At 44.5% G+C, this 16,454-nt stretch overlaps 1 protein-coding gene across 6 annotated transcripts in view; it reads left to right on the forward strand.

Annotated features, from left to right (window-relative positions):
- The window catches only part of LIMCH1 (LIM and calponin homology domains 1), a 233,810-nt gene that overhangs the window by 172,877 nt on the left and 44,479 nt on the right, over positions 1 to 16,454 (forward strand). For 2 of the 6 annotated variants that reach the window (XM_044418196.1, XM_044418197.1), the window contains exons 1-3: positions 3,123 to 3,534; positions 5,739 to 6,044; positions 6,937 to 7,248. The exons of 3 other annotated variants lie outside the window; for them this stretch is intronic. In XM_044418196.1, coding sequence (XP_044274131.1) covers positions 3,149 to 3,534; positions 5,739 to 6,044; positions 6,937 to 7,248 — 1,004 coding nt within the window. In that variant the 5' untranslated portion in view covers positions 3,123 to 3,148. Of the gene's footprint in view, positions 1 to 2,183; positions 2,198 to 3,122; positions 3,535 to 5,738; positions 6,045 to 6,936; positions 7,249 to 16,454 lie in introns of those variants that run through there. One more of the 6 variants, XM_044418198.1, reaches the window with a different exon arrangement.

Below are 16,454 nucleotides of genomic sequence, written 5' to 3' on the forward strand. Positions count from 1 at the left end.
TCCAGGGCCATTCCCGTTTTCCAGCCATTTTCACATCTACGGAGGGTGCCAAAAAATGTATGCACACTTTAAGAAAGGAAAAACTGTATTAAAAACTCTCACATGGTGATGCTAGCATTCATTTGATTAACGCCATCTTTTGAGTGAATGCTATACTGTACATTGCTACTGTAATTCAATTCAACTTTGAAAAGTAATACATAGATAACATCTCTTGAAACGTGTATGTATATATTTTGGCACCGCCTGTATTTTTGGAGTGATAAATGTGCAGTATTATTTCCCATGGTGTTAGGTAGCAACGGAAAATGGCTGTGTATTTTTCTCAATGGTGCTATACCTTGATGCCACCTTGTTTTTCAATAAAGCTGGAAGATAGAAAAAGCCCTAGGGGGAAAGAATGTGTTTTTCCCCCTGCAATGAAGATGGAAGAAGCCTCAGTAAAGCTGCAGGATAAACACCTCATTCAGTGAAGTCCTTATTGCCATCTCCAAAGTCCCTTTGGCAAACATGCTGCCTTCAAAGAAGGTTGTGGAAAAAACCTGTATTAGTTACATTTGGCAGGTGAATAGAAAGTGTAAAAGACCAGTTAAGTCTCATTTTGACAGGCACTGCTTTTGGGCTGTTTTTGAAAGGTAAAGTCTTCCACAATTTCTGTGAAAGGAAGACTGTGATAGTTTCTCAATATTTTATTTTTGTCATTTTCAACTAAAAAGCAGTGTCAGAGGCAGCAAACAGAAGCAGAAGAGCAGTGGAAGGGAAAATGCTTTACTCTTTTGCTTCCTACAAATACCTATATGTTTCTTTTCCTTTTGGCTCTTTATCTCCTACCAATTTTTCCAGTGAGGAAGGATTTAGCAATTGTTCTTCTCTTTAGCTGCAGTCAGGATGGGGAAAAATGGAACATAGTTTTATGACTTGCATATTTTCTAAAACAGACCTGTGAGTTGTAGAAAATACTGGCCCTGCTGAGACATGTTCCACCAGGTCAATAATATTGGCTTGGAACTTATTCATTTTTAAGAGTAATGGAAACTGAGGCTCTTAATCAGTTTGGAATATGCTGTGGGGTAGACAGGAATTCGACTTTACAAGAGCTATGTTGAGCTCTGGTTTGAATTGTGGGGATGGCACGGATGATGCAACACATGGGAATATGTTGAAAAACATGGTGGTTTCTGGGCTTGAGAGAAGCTGCTTTCCACACTTTTCTTTTGCAATGCCGCGCTTTTCTTTCTTTGGAGAAGCAACTGGGTAGATATGCCAAACTTGAATAAACTCACTTGGGAATGAAATCATCTTTGGTGTCTAACAGAAAATGGCCAGCGGCGGCCAATGGTAAGCAGCGGCCGATGGTAGAATTTTGCTGAGTGCTAACTTTAGGATGTTAAAACATCCACTAGCTGTCCTTTTAGATATCCACATAGCCAGACTGGTGTCCATTTCCATCATTTATCTCAGTGCAGATGTAGGTAAATGCTCTACTGTTTTCCAAAATAAAAGATCAACCTAATAATCATGGTAAATTTGCCAGTATCCAAGACTATTAGAGGGTAGTCTGGCAACACCACATCGTACCTTGCAGGGAACACTCAAAGAAGCTAGAGGCAATGTGAGAGGATTCTTGTTTTGCACTTCTGCCTCTTCCAGGTTAGGGGGTACCCACAACGGGTGTCTTGCCTGAGAGCTTTCAATATCCTGTTGTTGCCAGCACTGGTAAAACACAAACAAGTGAAAGGGGGGCATCTCAAAATGGAGCATTCCAGCCTCTTCTTTGCTGCAAGTGCAGCAGTAGATTCTGGCTTTCCCTCTACTCCAAAGTAATTTATTCTTATTTAACATGGCAGTGTATACTTTTTGCATTGGATGCTGCTAGTTGCATTTTTCCATATCTACTCCCACATTATTCTTTATCCTGCTGATTTTGGAATGTGCATTACATTAGTGACAAGAAAGTAAATGTGACTTCGGTGGGATCAGTGGCGTTACATGAAGAGAAGCCATTTCTGCAGACTCGGGAGTTTGAACTTGATGAGAAGGGCCGAACAAAAGTTCCTGACATTGAAAGAGATGACCTGGCTAAGAGAAAAATCCAGTCTAGCCATTCTCAACCAGACTGGCCAATTTTTGTGAAAGCTTCTATAACACAAGCAGATAAGGAAACCTGGGACCGACTGAAAGTTTCAGGGATGAACAGGTAAGGTTTTCATTAAAGAAAGAGAGTAAAGTTATATACTGCTCCCAGAGACTTTTTATGTTCAAATACCAGTACTCAGGGCTTTTACCTGTTACTTCCAGTACAGAAGTACTGCATGCAGAAAATTCGTAGTCTTAGGTGCTAAGGTCCAGAAATAATCCACCAGCCTCTTTTTAAACTAATCTTTTTCTCCTAGTTATCTGTGTGCATGGTCTTCATGCTTCCGTGATGACTGAGGCATGTTCCTCCTTCCCCAAGCAAGTAAGAGAAGTGCTGTTTTGTTTTTTTTTTTCTTTTCTTTTGAGGGGGGTTTCCCACAGCTAAGAATAGCGTCATGGTCTGACTTTTGTGCCATTCTTTTGATCACATCTGTACAGGAACCAGGAATATCCCTTATCATAAGTCTTAGGATTCTAGGCTTTGAATGAAACATGTCTCTTCCCCTTGACATTGCAGATTCATTTTTCCATTTTGGACTTCCCTCTTCTTGGCATTCTCATGCAGGAAGCAGCTGTTGCAACAGGCCTTGTTCGCTCTGTTCAGCATTACTTGGGAACATTGAATCATTCATGGCTAGACGATAACTTGTTATCATGGTCAATGAAAGGACTGCGGGCACAGAGCATTTTAAAAAGCTGCCAGAACATTTACTTGCCATTTGTAAATGTAGTCTTCTGATTTCTAAGAGACATTGTGGCACTATTTGGCACCAAGCTGTTGTTTGATCTGTGCATGTCATCTTCTGAATACAGTTTGGCTAAGTGTTCTTTTATTTTCTTTTAAATCTTGTGTTTGCAGCCTCACACAGGATGATTTCCTCCATATTGTACGAACTTTTTCTTGATTGGATCGTGACTTTCCCCCCATTTCCTCCTTTGGTGGTTGTTGCTTTTTTCTTGGTCACTTAATTAAATCTTTGGTTTGTTTGCTTTCTCTTAGTTTTCTTTTTATATGTTTTTTTGCTTGTTTGTTTACATCTTCCTTGTTAGTGATGAGGAGCTCACAGACCCCCAAGACTCTTTTCTGTCTTCTGAAATGGCAGCAGAACCTGCTGATCACAGTAATGATGCAAGTCACAAAGTGGGAATGTGTAAAAAGTCCAGCAGCCCTAAACAGAGGTTTGTACACTTTGGGCCAGTGACAGAAATTGATCATCAGAAATGGGAGAAGCCCTCCAATGCTAGGGCCATGACCAAAGACGAAATGGAAGAGACAGCCAGTAGGAAAAGTGCTGGGCCTCTTGGGACCTCAAGTGAATACGCATCCTCACCCTCTGTGAGCCATGTGGAGTCCGTTGGCCATACCGATGAAGTCTGCAGCCCACATGCTAATTCCAGGTATTTAGTTCCTTAATCTAGAAGAGGGACAGAAGTAGGCCAGTGGAAGGTACAACAGCTAACATTCAGAGATTCAGAGAGCTAATATTCATTTTGGCCCTGTTTGCACAGATCAGTCATTATCATGGAAGGGCTGTGTACTGCAACATGCAGCTTATTCCTATTTTGTTATGCCCCAGTAACACAACTGCTAAACCGAGTAGAGTTGGAAAGTTTAGCATGTTTTCTGAACTGGGTTTCCTGGCTTGTCACTCCTACTACAAACCTGAATCATAAATGGGGGTTGATCTTGTTTATGAATCCTGGCTTGCTTTTGAGTGATAAACCAGGATCTGTGGTTTGCATTAAAGGCTAAGCACTTAGAGGCCAATTTAGTTTAGCAGCCATGGAAGTAACAAGTATACTAGTGTGGGAACAAGCATGTTGGGTACACCAACATCCAGTTCATTCATAGTAAACTATACAAACTTCCAGATTTTATTTGTCATGAAATTACTCTGCCTCATCTGCAGATAACTTTGGACTCCCACAGCAACACCTTATATTTACAACCTTCTTCGTTATCCTACTGCTTCTTCCACCTTTTACTTTCCACCAAAAATCCGTTAAGCAGGAAAAGGAAGAATAACTCCCATGATGTGTTTGAGTAATAGCACTAGGGACATCCATCTGGAACTGGCTCATTACACTGTGTAAGAGCATTGTAATGTGTGCATCAGATTTCTCTCACCTGCCCACCTCAGAAATCTCAATTTCAGATCATTCTCCCTTTGTTTGACAGAGCAGTTTGAGAATTAGGTGCAAAAACAGATTGAAGGGAAATGGTTGCAGGTGCGTACATGTAGCAATTCCTCTGCTTTCCAGTTTGCATTAAATCCTATCAGCATCAAATATCCAAAGTACACAGCTTTTCTAATACATCACCTCATAGAACCATAGCTAAGAACTTGCTGGGCCATAACTCAGAGCTATGTATTTAGACCTTACAGGTTGTAATAAAATGACTTGATCCTTGCTAATAACCCTTAAATATGTTTTGGAAGTAAGGACAGGAGCAAATATTCTTGTCCTTGTGTATTGTCTGGTACTGGTAAAGCAAGGACCATTTGCAGGGGAAAATCTGCAGATGGAGTACTTAACCTTTCTTACCTACAGATTCAGTGGACATGGAGAGATTAGGAACAGCCTGCCAAAGTTCTACTGCAGTTGCGTTACCCACCCCATATTTGTGCTAAATGGCAGAGCCATATTACGAAAAAACAGTTAAGCAAATAGTACCATCCTACAACTCACAAAGTTCAATTGAACTTGTTTCCTAAGGAATAATTTCATGCCACAAGCAGCTTATTATTAGCAAACATGGTCAGAAATCATTATTATTTATAGAAATGTCTAGCCTGCTCTGCCTTGAGGAGCCCATCCTGACTTAAGTGTATGTCTGCCTGAAGGCTCCATCGTGCTTATTCAGCATGCCACGTTCCCACAAGCCATATGGTTCTTGCACCAGTGTGCAAGCAAAGACTACTGACCTGTGAAACCCCATCCCCCCACACGCTTCTTCTAATTTAGTAGAAGTGTTGGGATCTCCTGCATGAATCTGCCCTGTGCTGGAAGAATGACTAAGCAAGCAAAAGATGGGTGACCTTCTTTGGAATAAGCTAGAAGTAATTTGTTCCCTTAGGTAGGAGATGACCAACACACCGTGGGTTGTATACTTTCTGATCAGTATTGCCAAGGTTTCTCAAAGGCCTTGGTTCTGCAGGCTGGCTTTGGGCATTCCTACAGTTTGTTATAGGTCATAACATCTGAAGTGGTAGTGTAGCTCTTACTTCACTGCTGGCAGTACATTACTGAGTTTGTTCTACTCCTGAAGACAGCTGGTAAAAACGTTTACTTTTTCTCCCTCTGGAACACATTGAAGTGTGTGGATTAAATGTGAACTGCATTTTTGTTTCTGTGCTGTGAAAAACATTTCTATTTTTTGCAAAGCTAAATATGCAGAGCCCGAAGTTTACATTCACTTGGCTTTCCTTTATCTAATCAGTCCATTGTAATTGCAAGAATTCTATATTGATGCTACTATTAGAAGATTCAGATGTTCATTTTGAATGATAAAGTGGATAGGTGAAGGTCTCTTAGCATTCCCATATGGTTCTCATTACCTTTTACTGCTTTTTCTCCTCCTTTCCATCTTGTACTCTTAGTGAAATAATATCATCGAATATAGATGTGTATAATTCATCTGTCCTGAATAGTTGCACTGATTCTAAGAAGCAAATACCAACCAGTCTGAGTGAATGTCACGAAAGCAGTGAAGAAGAGCTGGATGGCAGCTTCCCAGATATTGAGAGAGATGACATGCTGGCTAGACGATTTGGAACTTTTCAGAAATCTGCTAGCCCAGTTCGTACATCTTATTCTCCTATTTCAGTAGTCAATAATCATCCATTGAAAAAGCAAGAAAAGGTTGCTTTTTGTGGGGAGCAAAAAATTCTACAGACAACAGAAAGGTCAGAAACTGGAAACCAACTTATTATTAACTTCATATGCCTGCTTTGCATGGGATAGTACCCGCATGCAATATTATTGTACTTCTTGACAGAAAAGAAAAACGGAAGTTTTTGATTAACTAAAAGTTGTGCTGACAAAAACCAGCTAGCAGCTATTGTTTAAAGAAGAAAACAGATATGTTAACATTCTAGAATGCAAGCAAATTAATGGAAGGTTTGCATGTCTCATTTGCCAAAAAGTTGCATTGCAGGAAAGTTTTGATTTGAAGTCCTAAGATTGGGAAACTTTTAATAATTAACATCACAGTGTGAAACTGATAGGCTACCTCATAGTTGTGGATTCTTCACTGGTAACCTTTTAGAAAGTTCTGTAAGCTTTATTTCCATATTGAACCTTGCCTCGAGTGCTTTGGAAGTTTTACCTAGCATGACCTAATGGCATGATCTGGTTTGCTTCTGTTCAATCTCCTTTAAAAAAAAGGGAAACAGAATTATTTTGGTAAGCAAATTACTTTCAAGAATAATGTAAACACAATGGATATTTTAGCATTGTTCATATGTATTATATTTATGCCCTACCTTTTTTCTTTTCAAAGAACTCAAGGTGGGTTACATAATTTTCCTGTTCCTCTCAATCTTATATTCATAACAGCAATCCTTTATTGGAATTTCCTTGAAGGTACTCCACATGTCTTACATGAGGTTCCTTGCCATTCTCCATGTTTTCTGCAGGATATAGTGCTTGTCTTTAGCACTGTAATGGCATCATGTACCTTCAGATTATTTTCATGCCCTAGAGCAGGCGGTTGTGTGCAGATATAGGGACAGCTGTGTTTCCTTGCTTAACCTTCAGTTGTGTTCTGAATAATGGTGCCCACAATTGCCTTAGCAGAACTTCTGCAGAGTCTTGCACAACACAGCTTGGTCTTAGAACATCTTTGCCTGTATCCCTCATTTCTCCTGGAACATGTGAAGATGTGCATGGGGACTCAGAAGATCAAGATGAACACAAACATAATGTGACAAGAGAGAAAGTGGGATTAGAAAATCCAGGTAAAGATGACATGATGGCAAGAAGAACCAGAGTTTTTCTGAAGCAGACTGAACCCAGTGTTAAACAGTTCCTTCCAGTTCCTCTCTCGAAGCAGCAAAATGGTGAGGAAGCAGCGAAGGACCTTGTAAAGACTGAACAGAAAGTGAAGAGGTCAGCAGCCTATTCTGTGCTCTTTGATTTTATCTCTAGGTTACATGCGGGAGCAAATTCATTTGTTTTCAGCAGGCTTCTGTTTCCTTTTGATTTGTCAACTTCAAAACAGCACTTCACTTTACTGTCTATTATCAGTAAGAATTGATTTCAGCTGAAACTAGCAGGGAAAATTAACCAAAGTTGCTCTTGTGGTAAAGAAACAGCATGGCTATCACACCTGTATTTCCTTTCATCTGAACACTGAGGTTTAATCTATGGAACTCCCTGCTACAGTGTTCTGAAACCTCTCAGGAAATGCTCCATTTACTATAGCAGTTTTAACTATTGTCACTAAAATAAATCCTTTATATCTTACAGGAATTCTATACTTCCAAAGTATGGGCATGGCATTAGAGACAAACTTTATATGACAAACAAAATCAAGTAGTATGTTGAGAAATTATTTGCAGGAGAGAATAAGTTATTGTTTTTCAAATGGAATGGTAAGGTTGTTTAAGTAAGCAGTTCTTAGTTATGCAGCATTAATTATATTCACTTACCCTAATACTTTAAAGAGTCTTCCTCTTTAGTCCATTTGGTCAATAGATTTTCCCTCAGACCAAATGTGCATAACCTTTGCTCCAGCTCCTCACTCATATCCAGAAACAGAGGGTGTAAAGCAGTCTGTCTCAAATTGTTCCTGCACATCTGAGATGGTTTCAGTGCTTCAGTAACCGCTTGCTGAAGCTTTTCCTTTAGTCAGACTCCTGCTTTAACCTTTCTGGTGTTGAGCTCTGCATCTTCCTTGAATCCTCACTGCAATATAGATGGGGTTCTTTGTCGTGGCCTCTGTGCATCACACATATAGGTGCTGCACCTGCGCAGTGCCTTTGGCCGGAAGATTACAAGCTAACGGTTTATTTTGGCGGGAAAAAGCTCCCCTCCCCCTCCCCCACAGCCTATAAAGAGCGGAGCGTCCGCCATTTTGTTCAGTCTTTGCGACCGCCGTTCGCTGTGCCTCGTGCCGCTTTCGACTATCGCTTTGATCGTTACTTGTAGCCTGTTTTTTCTCCTTTTACTCCCAGTTTTATATCCCTGATAGTTCTTGTTAGCTCTAGTTATTTCTACAGTTCTTCTTAGCTCTAGTTATTCTGCAGTTCTATCGTTCTACCGTTCTGTTTTCTTCTTCTAAAAGAAAAAAAACCCCAAAAATATATTCTTACCCTCTTCACTGTCTCCCTTCTTCTTCTTGCGATGGCACAGCGAGCGGCCTTCCGCAAATGTGTGGAGTGCGGGTCGAAGATGTCACCATCTGACCCGCATGACCTATGCCTCCTCTGCTTGGGGGAGGGGCATAGGACTGACAGGTGCTCCTACTGTCTGGCCTTCTCCAAGCAGGCCAGAAAAAATCGGGAGAACCGCCTCCGGAGGCTCCTGTGGGATCAGGCTCTTATGCAGTCCGACCCACTGGTCGCTGCTCCGAAGCCTGGCCCGGCTGCGGTGGTCCCGCCCTCCCACCCGTTGGACGAAGGTGCCTCTACTTTGAGGGCCCCACCAGCTTCTCCCAAAAAGAAGAGCGAGAAGCGCAAGCACGCCGATGCTGACAAATCGGCCAAAAAGGTCAGGAAAGAGAAGACCTCTAAGCCGGCCCAAAAGGCGAAGGATCCGGACCGACCTCAACACCGTGTCTTGGGTTCAACGGCAGCATCGGTACCAGCACCAACCACTGTACTGACCCCACCCGAGCCAGCGCTCCAGGCAGCCATGAGGGTTACCCCTCAAGAGTCTCCCCGTTGTGTGGCTGACCCCCCGACCAAACCGCTTCCATCTCTCCAGCAGGGCTTGATCTCTGATGGAGAGATTCAGGATGCTCCCCCCAGGGCTAGGTCACCAATGCCTATGCCTATGGCCACACTGGAGGCAGATGTCGTCAAATCCCCGCCCAGGGCCTGCTGGAGTCGTTCCAGGGAGCAGCAATCTGATCAGCGATCCGAGCGATTTGAGGACTGGCGTCGCTCCTACTGCCCATCTTGGGGCGAGCCATACTTGACTGGGTACTATCCCGCGCCGAGGGATCAGTCCCCACCATGCTCTCGTGATCACTCGCTGCCTCTGGATCCAAGGTGCACATCCCCGGTACCCCGGGATGAAAGCAGCCAGTCTGCTTCGCCAGTGGAGTCTTCTTCTTCGGCCCCTCCATACTACGGCACGGACTCCGATGACTTGGACATCGATTCTACTTCTCCTGACGTCGCGGTGACCTCCCAGGGCCCTGCATCACCGGACGAATCGCAAATTTCTTTTGCGGAGCTGATGTCCAGGCTCGTCCAATCCCTGGACATCGACGCCGTCCAGCGGCCAGGACCATCTACAGATAAAATCTATGACGTCATCCGCGGGGAGCAGTCCACCTCCATCTTCCTGCCCTTGATCACCACCCTACGGCAGGCAATGACCCAGCCCTGGGACTTGCCCTCTCACCCTCAACCAACATCGCGGAGGTATGAAGCCATGTACCGGGTTCGGGAGGAGGACATACCATTCCTCCTCCGACACCCCAAGCCGAACTCGGTCGTGGTGGAGTCCTCCCAGGGAAGAGAGGCAAGGGGTCACACTGCGCCGCAAGATAAGGAGGGCCGCAAGATCGACTCCCTGGCCAGGAGGGTCTACGCAGCTTCAGGCTTGGGGCTGCGTATCTCAAACTACGAGGCGACGTTGGCGAGATACCAGTATTTTATAATGCAACACCTCCACAACGTTGTCTCGGCCCTCCCAGACCAACAAGGTGAATTGGCCAAAGTCTTGATTAAGGAGGCGATGCACGTCGCGGTGCAACAGTTGTCCACAGCCAGGCACCATGTGGACACTAACTCGAGGGCATTGGTCGGTGCCATTTCTCTTCGCAGGCATGCGTGGCTGAGGAGCACCAACTTCCCCAAAGAGACCAAGCGGCGCATCGAGGAAATGCCCTTCGACGGGTCCGGGCTTTTCCATTCAAAGACGGACCATAAACTTAAAAAACTTCATGAGTCCCACATGACGGCCCGACGAATGGAGCTCCAGTCGCTTCCGAGGCGTAAGTGTCCATGGAACCGTCCACCCTCCAGACAGCCGTATCATCCCAGGCAACAGCCTCAGCACAGGCAACAGCAGCAGCGCCGTCGACAACAGCCCCAGCAACGCTACCAGCAGGGCCGTCGCCGATATGACGACAGGAGGCAGCGTTGACGGGACTGGCGAACCATTCCTCTACCCTGTCCTATACCCACCCCTCTCTCATCTGGGGACCGGCTGCGAAGCCGACTCCCCATCTGGGAGTCCATCACATCTGATGGATGGGTATTATCTATCATACAGCATGGCTATAGGATAGAATTCAACACCGTTCCTCCATCGAGTCCGATTCGGTTTACATCTTGCACACCAGTACTGCTCGATGAAATACAACAACTTCTTCATAAAGGAGCGATTCGTCAAGTAACTCAATATGACGGGCATCACGGATTCTATTCTAGATACTTTACCGTTCCCAAACGGGACGGTGGCCTACGTCCGATTTTGGACTTACATGGTCTGAATCGATTCATTGTGACGAGGAAGTTTCGAATGATCACCCTCCAAAATATTTTGCCGCTGCTTAGGAAAGAGGACTTGTTCGCCCTATTGGACTTGAAGGATGCCTATTTTCATATTGCAGTCCATCCCAAATATAGACGTTTCCTTCGTTTTGCTGTTGCCCCCAATTTCTACAAATTCATGGTTCTACCTTTCGGTTTGGCTACCGCTCTGAGGGTGTTTACTAAATGCATGGCCCCTGTCTGTGCTTATCTACGCCTCCAGGGCATACAAGTTTATCCTTACCTCGACGACTGGCTCCTAGTCTCCAGGTCCAGGGAAGCGCTCCTCACTTCTATCCGTATTACCTGCGCCTTATTGGACGACCTGGGCCTTTGCATTAATACTGAGAAATCTTCTCTCCTTCTGGTACAGAAGCTTACGTTCATCAGAGCCCACTTGGATTCGACGTTGGAAAAGGCGTTCCTCCCTTGGGACAGACAACTGACTCTCGCTTGCCATGTTCATCGAATGCTTACCACTCGCTTGCCATGTTCATCGAATGCATACCACCGACAACATTGCCACCGTTGTTTATCTGAACAAGCAAGGTGGGACGAAGTCTCCAACCCTGGCCAGACTTTCTATGCAGATCTGGGACTGGTACATTTCGAGAGATATTACGATAATAGCAGTCCATCTGGCCGGTACGGACAACATGGAAGCAGATCTTCTCAGCAGGCACATGCTCATCTCTCACGAATGGGAACTGGACCCCCAGACACGTGACGACCTTTTCCATCGCTGGGGGTTCCCCGACGTGGATTTGTTCGCCACACAACAGAACAAGGTGTGTGCGACTTTCTGCTCAAGAGTGGGAATCGGGCACGAATCCCTAGGGGACACCTTCATGATTCCATGGAACAATCTGAATTTCTACGCCTTCCCACCGATTCCGCTGGTGATGAGAGTCATAGTGAAGATTGTTTGCGATCGGGCCTCAGGGATACTAATTACTCCTTGGTGGCCACACCAACCTTGGTTTCCCACACTGCTGGACATTTCTCACGGGGAATACCTACATCGTCCACTGCTCCCGTTCTTGATAACCCGGAAAGATGGCACACTTCGTCACCCAGATATATTATCATTAAAACTAACAGCGTGGCGAATCCGATAGCTGACTTCACTACGTCTCTGCCAGTCACTACTCCAAGGGGTTCGAATCTGACCTTCGAATCCACTGCTGTCCTCGTTACGTCTACACTGACAACTACTTCAAAAGGTTCGAACTCTACTTTCGAACCCAATACAGTTGCAACCTCTGAATCCGCTGGGGACGGCACTGCACCACTTTGACTACTTTGCCATCGAATCCGACAGCCTTTCATCTGGACATTCAATACATATTGGACTCCGCTTTAAAGCCTTCTACATGGAGGTCTTACGAAGCTAAATGGAAGCGTTTCTCCGCCTTTTCTGACTCTCGTTCATTCTCTCCATTTACATCATCAGTTCCTCAAATTCTTCAGTTCCTCCTGGAATTACACCACTCTGGACTGAAACCATCTTCGATTAAAGTATATATGGCGGCCATCGCCTATCATCAGGGTATGGTGGACGGTTCGTCCATTTTCTCCCAACCTACTATTAAAAGGCTTTTGAAGGGACTTTATAATCTGAATCTGTCGATCAGACCAGTAATGCCCACCTGGAGTCTCTCTGTTGTTCTGCAAGCGCTTACGAGAGCTCCTTTCGAACCGTTGGTCACAGTCAATTTACGTCTTGTCTCATGGAAGACAGCATTCCTAGTTGCGGTTACCTCAGCCCGGAGGGCCAGCAAACTCTGCGCTTTGCGTGTAGACCCACCTTATCTCAATTTTCATAGAGAAAAGTTTGTCCTGCGGCTCGATCCATCTTTTCTGCCTAAGGTATCCACACCCTTTCACATGGGGCAAGATATTTTACCTGCCTTTTTTCCGGCTCCGTCTACTCCGTTAGAAAGGACATTACATTCACTTGACGTTTGACGCTGTTTAGCATTCTACAGATCCAGGTCTGAGTCTATCCGACGTTCACATAGACTTTTCATTAAATATGCTACCGGGGCCAAGGTACCCCTGTCACTCCGCAGAGACTTTCTAAGTGGATAGTTCATACCATCACCCTGTCTTACCAACTGGCCGATATCGACTTGCCCACTACCCCTCGAGGCCACTTGACTAGGGCTGTGGCTACCTCATCAGCCTTCGCATCGGGAATAATGATGGACAATGTATGTAGAGCTGCTACTTGGGCGAATCCTTGCACTTTCGCCAAACATTACCGCTTAGACGTCCGCGCTTGACAAGATTGTTCCTTCGGCAGAGCCGTTCTTTCATCTGTTCTTCGTTGAGGACACCTTCCTTCCTCCGTTATGGTAAGCTTGTTAATCTACCCATATGTGTGATGCACAGAGGCCACGACGAAGAAAAGCAGGTTGCTTACCTGTAACTGATGTTCTCCGAGTGGCCATCTGTGCAGTCACACAACCCACCCGCCGGCCCCACTCGGTGTCGGTGAGTGGACCTCTGTTGTTATTGAATGTTATCATTGTTTCTTGGTACCGATATTCATTATTCTCTCGGTACCGATACTGTTCATGGTAGAACTCATTTACAAGTCATTTTTTCCACAAGAGGGCATCCGTTCGGTCGTCAAAGACTGAACAAAATGGTGGCGCTCCGCTCTTTATAGGCTGTGGGGGAGGGGGAGCGGAGCTTTTTCCCGCCAAAATAAACCATTAGCTTGTAATCTTCCGGCCAAAGGTACTGCGCAGGCACAGCACCCATATGTGTGACTGCACAGATGGCCACTCGAAGAACATTAGTTACAGGTAAGCAACCTGCTTTTTTGCTTCCTTTAGCCCATTTGCTTCAGTTTTTAGATATTCTGCAAGGAGTTCTCCAGTTTTTAGGCATTCTCTCAGACTAGAGGGTCTGTGGAATACAACCTCCATAGACCCTACCCAGGGTAGCTAGTAATGAGAGCTGCAATCCAATAATATCTGGAGGGCCACATGTCCCTCCCTCCCTGCAAGTTGGTTAATGCATTTTATTTCATGTGTTGGCAACTTGTGTGAGCTTGCAAGGCTGCGATGTCCAGTGAGTTTGTGCCTTTATAATTCTAAATCCCAGATGGGGAACATACAGTGAAAGCTATGTTTTGAGGCCAAGAACAATTTTCTTTTCAAAGCAAGGGAGCTCCTCCCGCCCCAAGCCTTTTAAAGAAGTTTCCACTTTTTGAAGCATCTAGAGTTACCTATTATAGGTATGAATCCATTTGACTAGGGAAGTCACTGTTCTGATCTGAATTGGGCACCCATCTACCATCTAAATAACAAGGAAGAAAATACTATATTTTAACAAACAGTTTTGGTCCGGAATGGTGATATGATGGTATCTGTGTGCTGCTGGGACAACCAAAATATTTGGATAAGTGGAAATACTGTTTACAAAGAGCTCTATTATTCCAGAAATGTTTTATGAGGTATACAAAGTGGATTTGAATAGTTATGTCTTCCAGATAATGGAGGGCAGGAAATGAGGGGAATGATTTGTGAGTGAACTCAGGAGTATTTATGCAAACTCTGAAAGACATGTGCTGAACAGCTTATAAAACTATTAATCCTGCCCATTCACAAATAAGCCCAGAGCAGTGCATACTGTTTCCATTTTGTCCTTGCAACAAACCTACCAAGTGAGGAAGGCTGAGAGGGAATGAGTATCCATCCTATGGTCCTGCAGGGGGGTTTATATCTGAGCGGTTTGAACTCACGTTTCCTTGGAACTAATCTAATTCATTAGAGCACTCTGGCTCTCAGGGATGGGAAGAAGGAGAAGAACAAAGCCTTCTGATCACAGTTGCATTTGTTGGGTTAGGGGAGAGAACATTTAGATGAATTTCAGAGGGTCTCTTCCATGACAAAAATGAAACCAAAATGCATAGCACTGCTTTCTTAAGCCTAGTACCCTTTATATGTTTTGCACTCAGAATTGTATTGGCTCCAGCCAGCACACTCAGTGATCTGGAGTTATGCAAATTGTAGCTGAAACCATATGGACAACGTCAGTTTTGGAAAGGATGGTGTGTTGTATAGAATGGGGAGGAGGGAAATAATGTTGCTTTTGGTTGTGCACTCTGTAGCGAACTGTGATAACCACCTGTTTTGGCAAGTGTGCTAAATCTCAAAGCAAATGAGTACATTATGGAAAATTTTCCCGCTCCACCCGAAATCATACTTTGTCTTGGTTTTGTTTCTCACCTTGCTGCAAAGGAGGCAGCAGTGCACTGTTGGAAGGAAAGGTGTGCATGCAGGTGCAACCTTGTGTCTTGAACCCCCAATCCCCTAGTGATGCCGCTAACTGTGCTGTTAATGGTATCTTTCTAGAAAGTCATATTAGCTTAAATAAAGTTACTCTGCTGTCTGGTGGATTTAGGTAGCATATTGCAAAAAAACAAAACAAAACCCACTGGCCTTCATGAAATGAGACACCTGGTTGTGGTGGTTGTACAGAACCACAAAAACTTGGAAATGCTACTTGTGTTCACCATGATTGTGCATGCTTTTTGATACATTCTTGGAGGTCTCTGTGACTCACGCATATGAGTTAGATGTTTGTGCAGAACATTTTAGAGCTGAGCAGAGTTTTAGGCAGGAGTCCTGCCCACACCCCAGGTGCATGATCTGGGTGTGACTTCTACCTGAAGCCAGCAGTGTTTTGAACATTCTTCATTTCTCATGGTCCTTCCTTCCTTCCTTTCTTCCTTTGTAGAAATTGTAGCTTTCCCCTTCTGCAATTGCTGTTAAGAGTTTTTTCCCCTCCCCCCTTTCCTGTTTCTTATTATCTTCTTCAGTTTTCCTTCCTTTTCTTTGTGGCATTTTGGGTGTGCCTGGCCTCCAAGGTCAAAAACTGTACCTGCTGTAGTAGGAACTGACTCTAACCAGTGGCCATTCTGACATTGTAACCTACACTTAAGAAGTCAGCCCTGGTACCAACAATTCTACAACCATTTTATCTTTGGGCCCAACACCCATTTTGGAGAAGTATCATCCCCTTTGGGGTCATGCTATCCAGTGCATGTGGTCTCCACCCTGATATTTTAGCAACTGATCACCCCCATGATGGTATCAGTCATGTTCATGATGGCCATTGACAATCTCACTCTCCTTACTCTAGCAAGCAGTCAGATTTGTTCCCCCCAATACATACCCTCACCTATGCTGTGTCCAACTGCTCAACATTTAGTGGTCTGAAATGGCCACACTGCCTAACTCAACCAACCTGCCATTGGTATTGTTTCCACCTCTTTTGGCTAACTTCCTCCAAGACATGGTCCTCCTGAAAAATCTGCAGACTACCATAGGAATTTAGGCACATCCACAGTGCAACCAAAAGAGTATCATTGATCAGCCAGATGTTGTCTGTTGCCAACCAAAGTTAGCAGTTAAGCTACATTCCAAATATTGTTCCTCAGAACAGGATGATTACTGCTCATCCTCATCCATCTCCTCTTCAGAGGCTTCCAGTCTTCTCTAGATGCCGCTGTGTGGAATCGGAGCCTCTTTCTCCTTTGGATTATGTCAAAGTAAATTCACTTTGGCTGTAAAGATAAAGGCTCCTTTGGTC

The sequence above is a fragment of the Varanus komodoensis genome, unplaced genomic scaffold (genome assembly GCF_004798865.1).
Source record: "Varanus komodoensis strain SLA01 unplaced genomic scaffold, ASM479886v1 scaffold9, whole genome shotgun sequence".
Classification (NCBI taxonomy): Eukaryota; Metazoa; Chordata; class Lepidosauria; order Squamata; family Varanidae; genus Varanus; species Varanus komodoensis.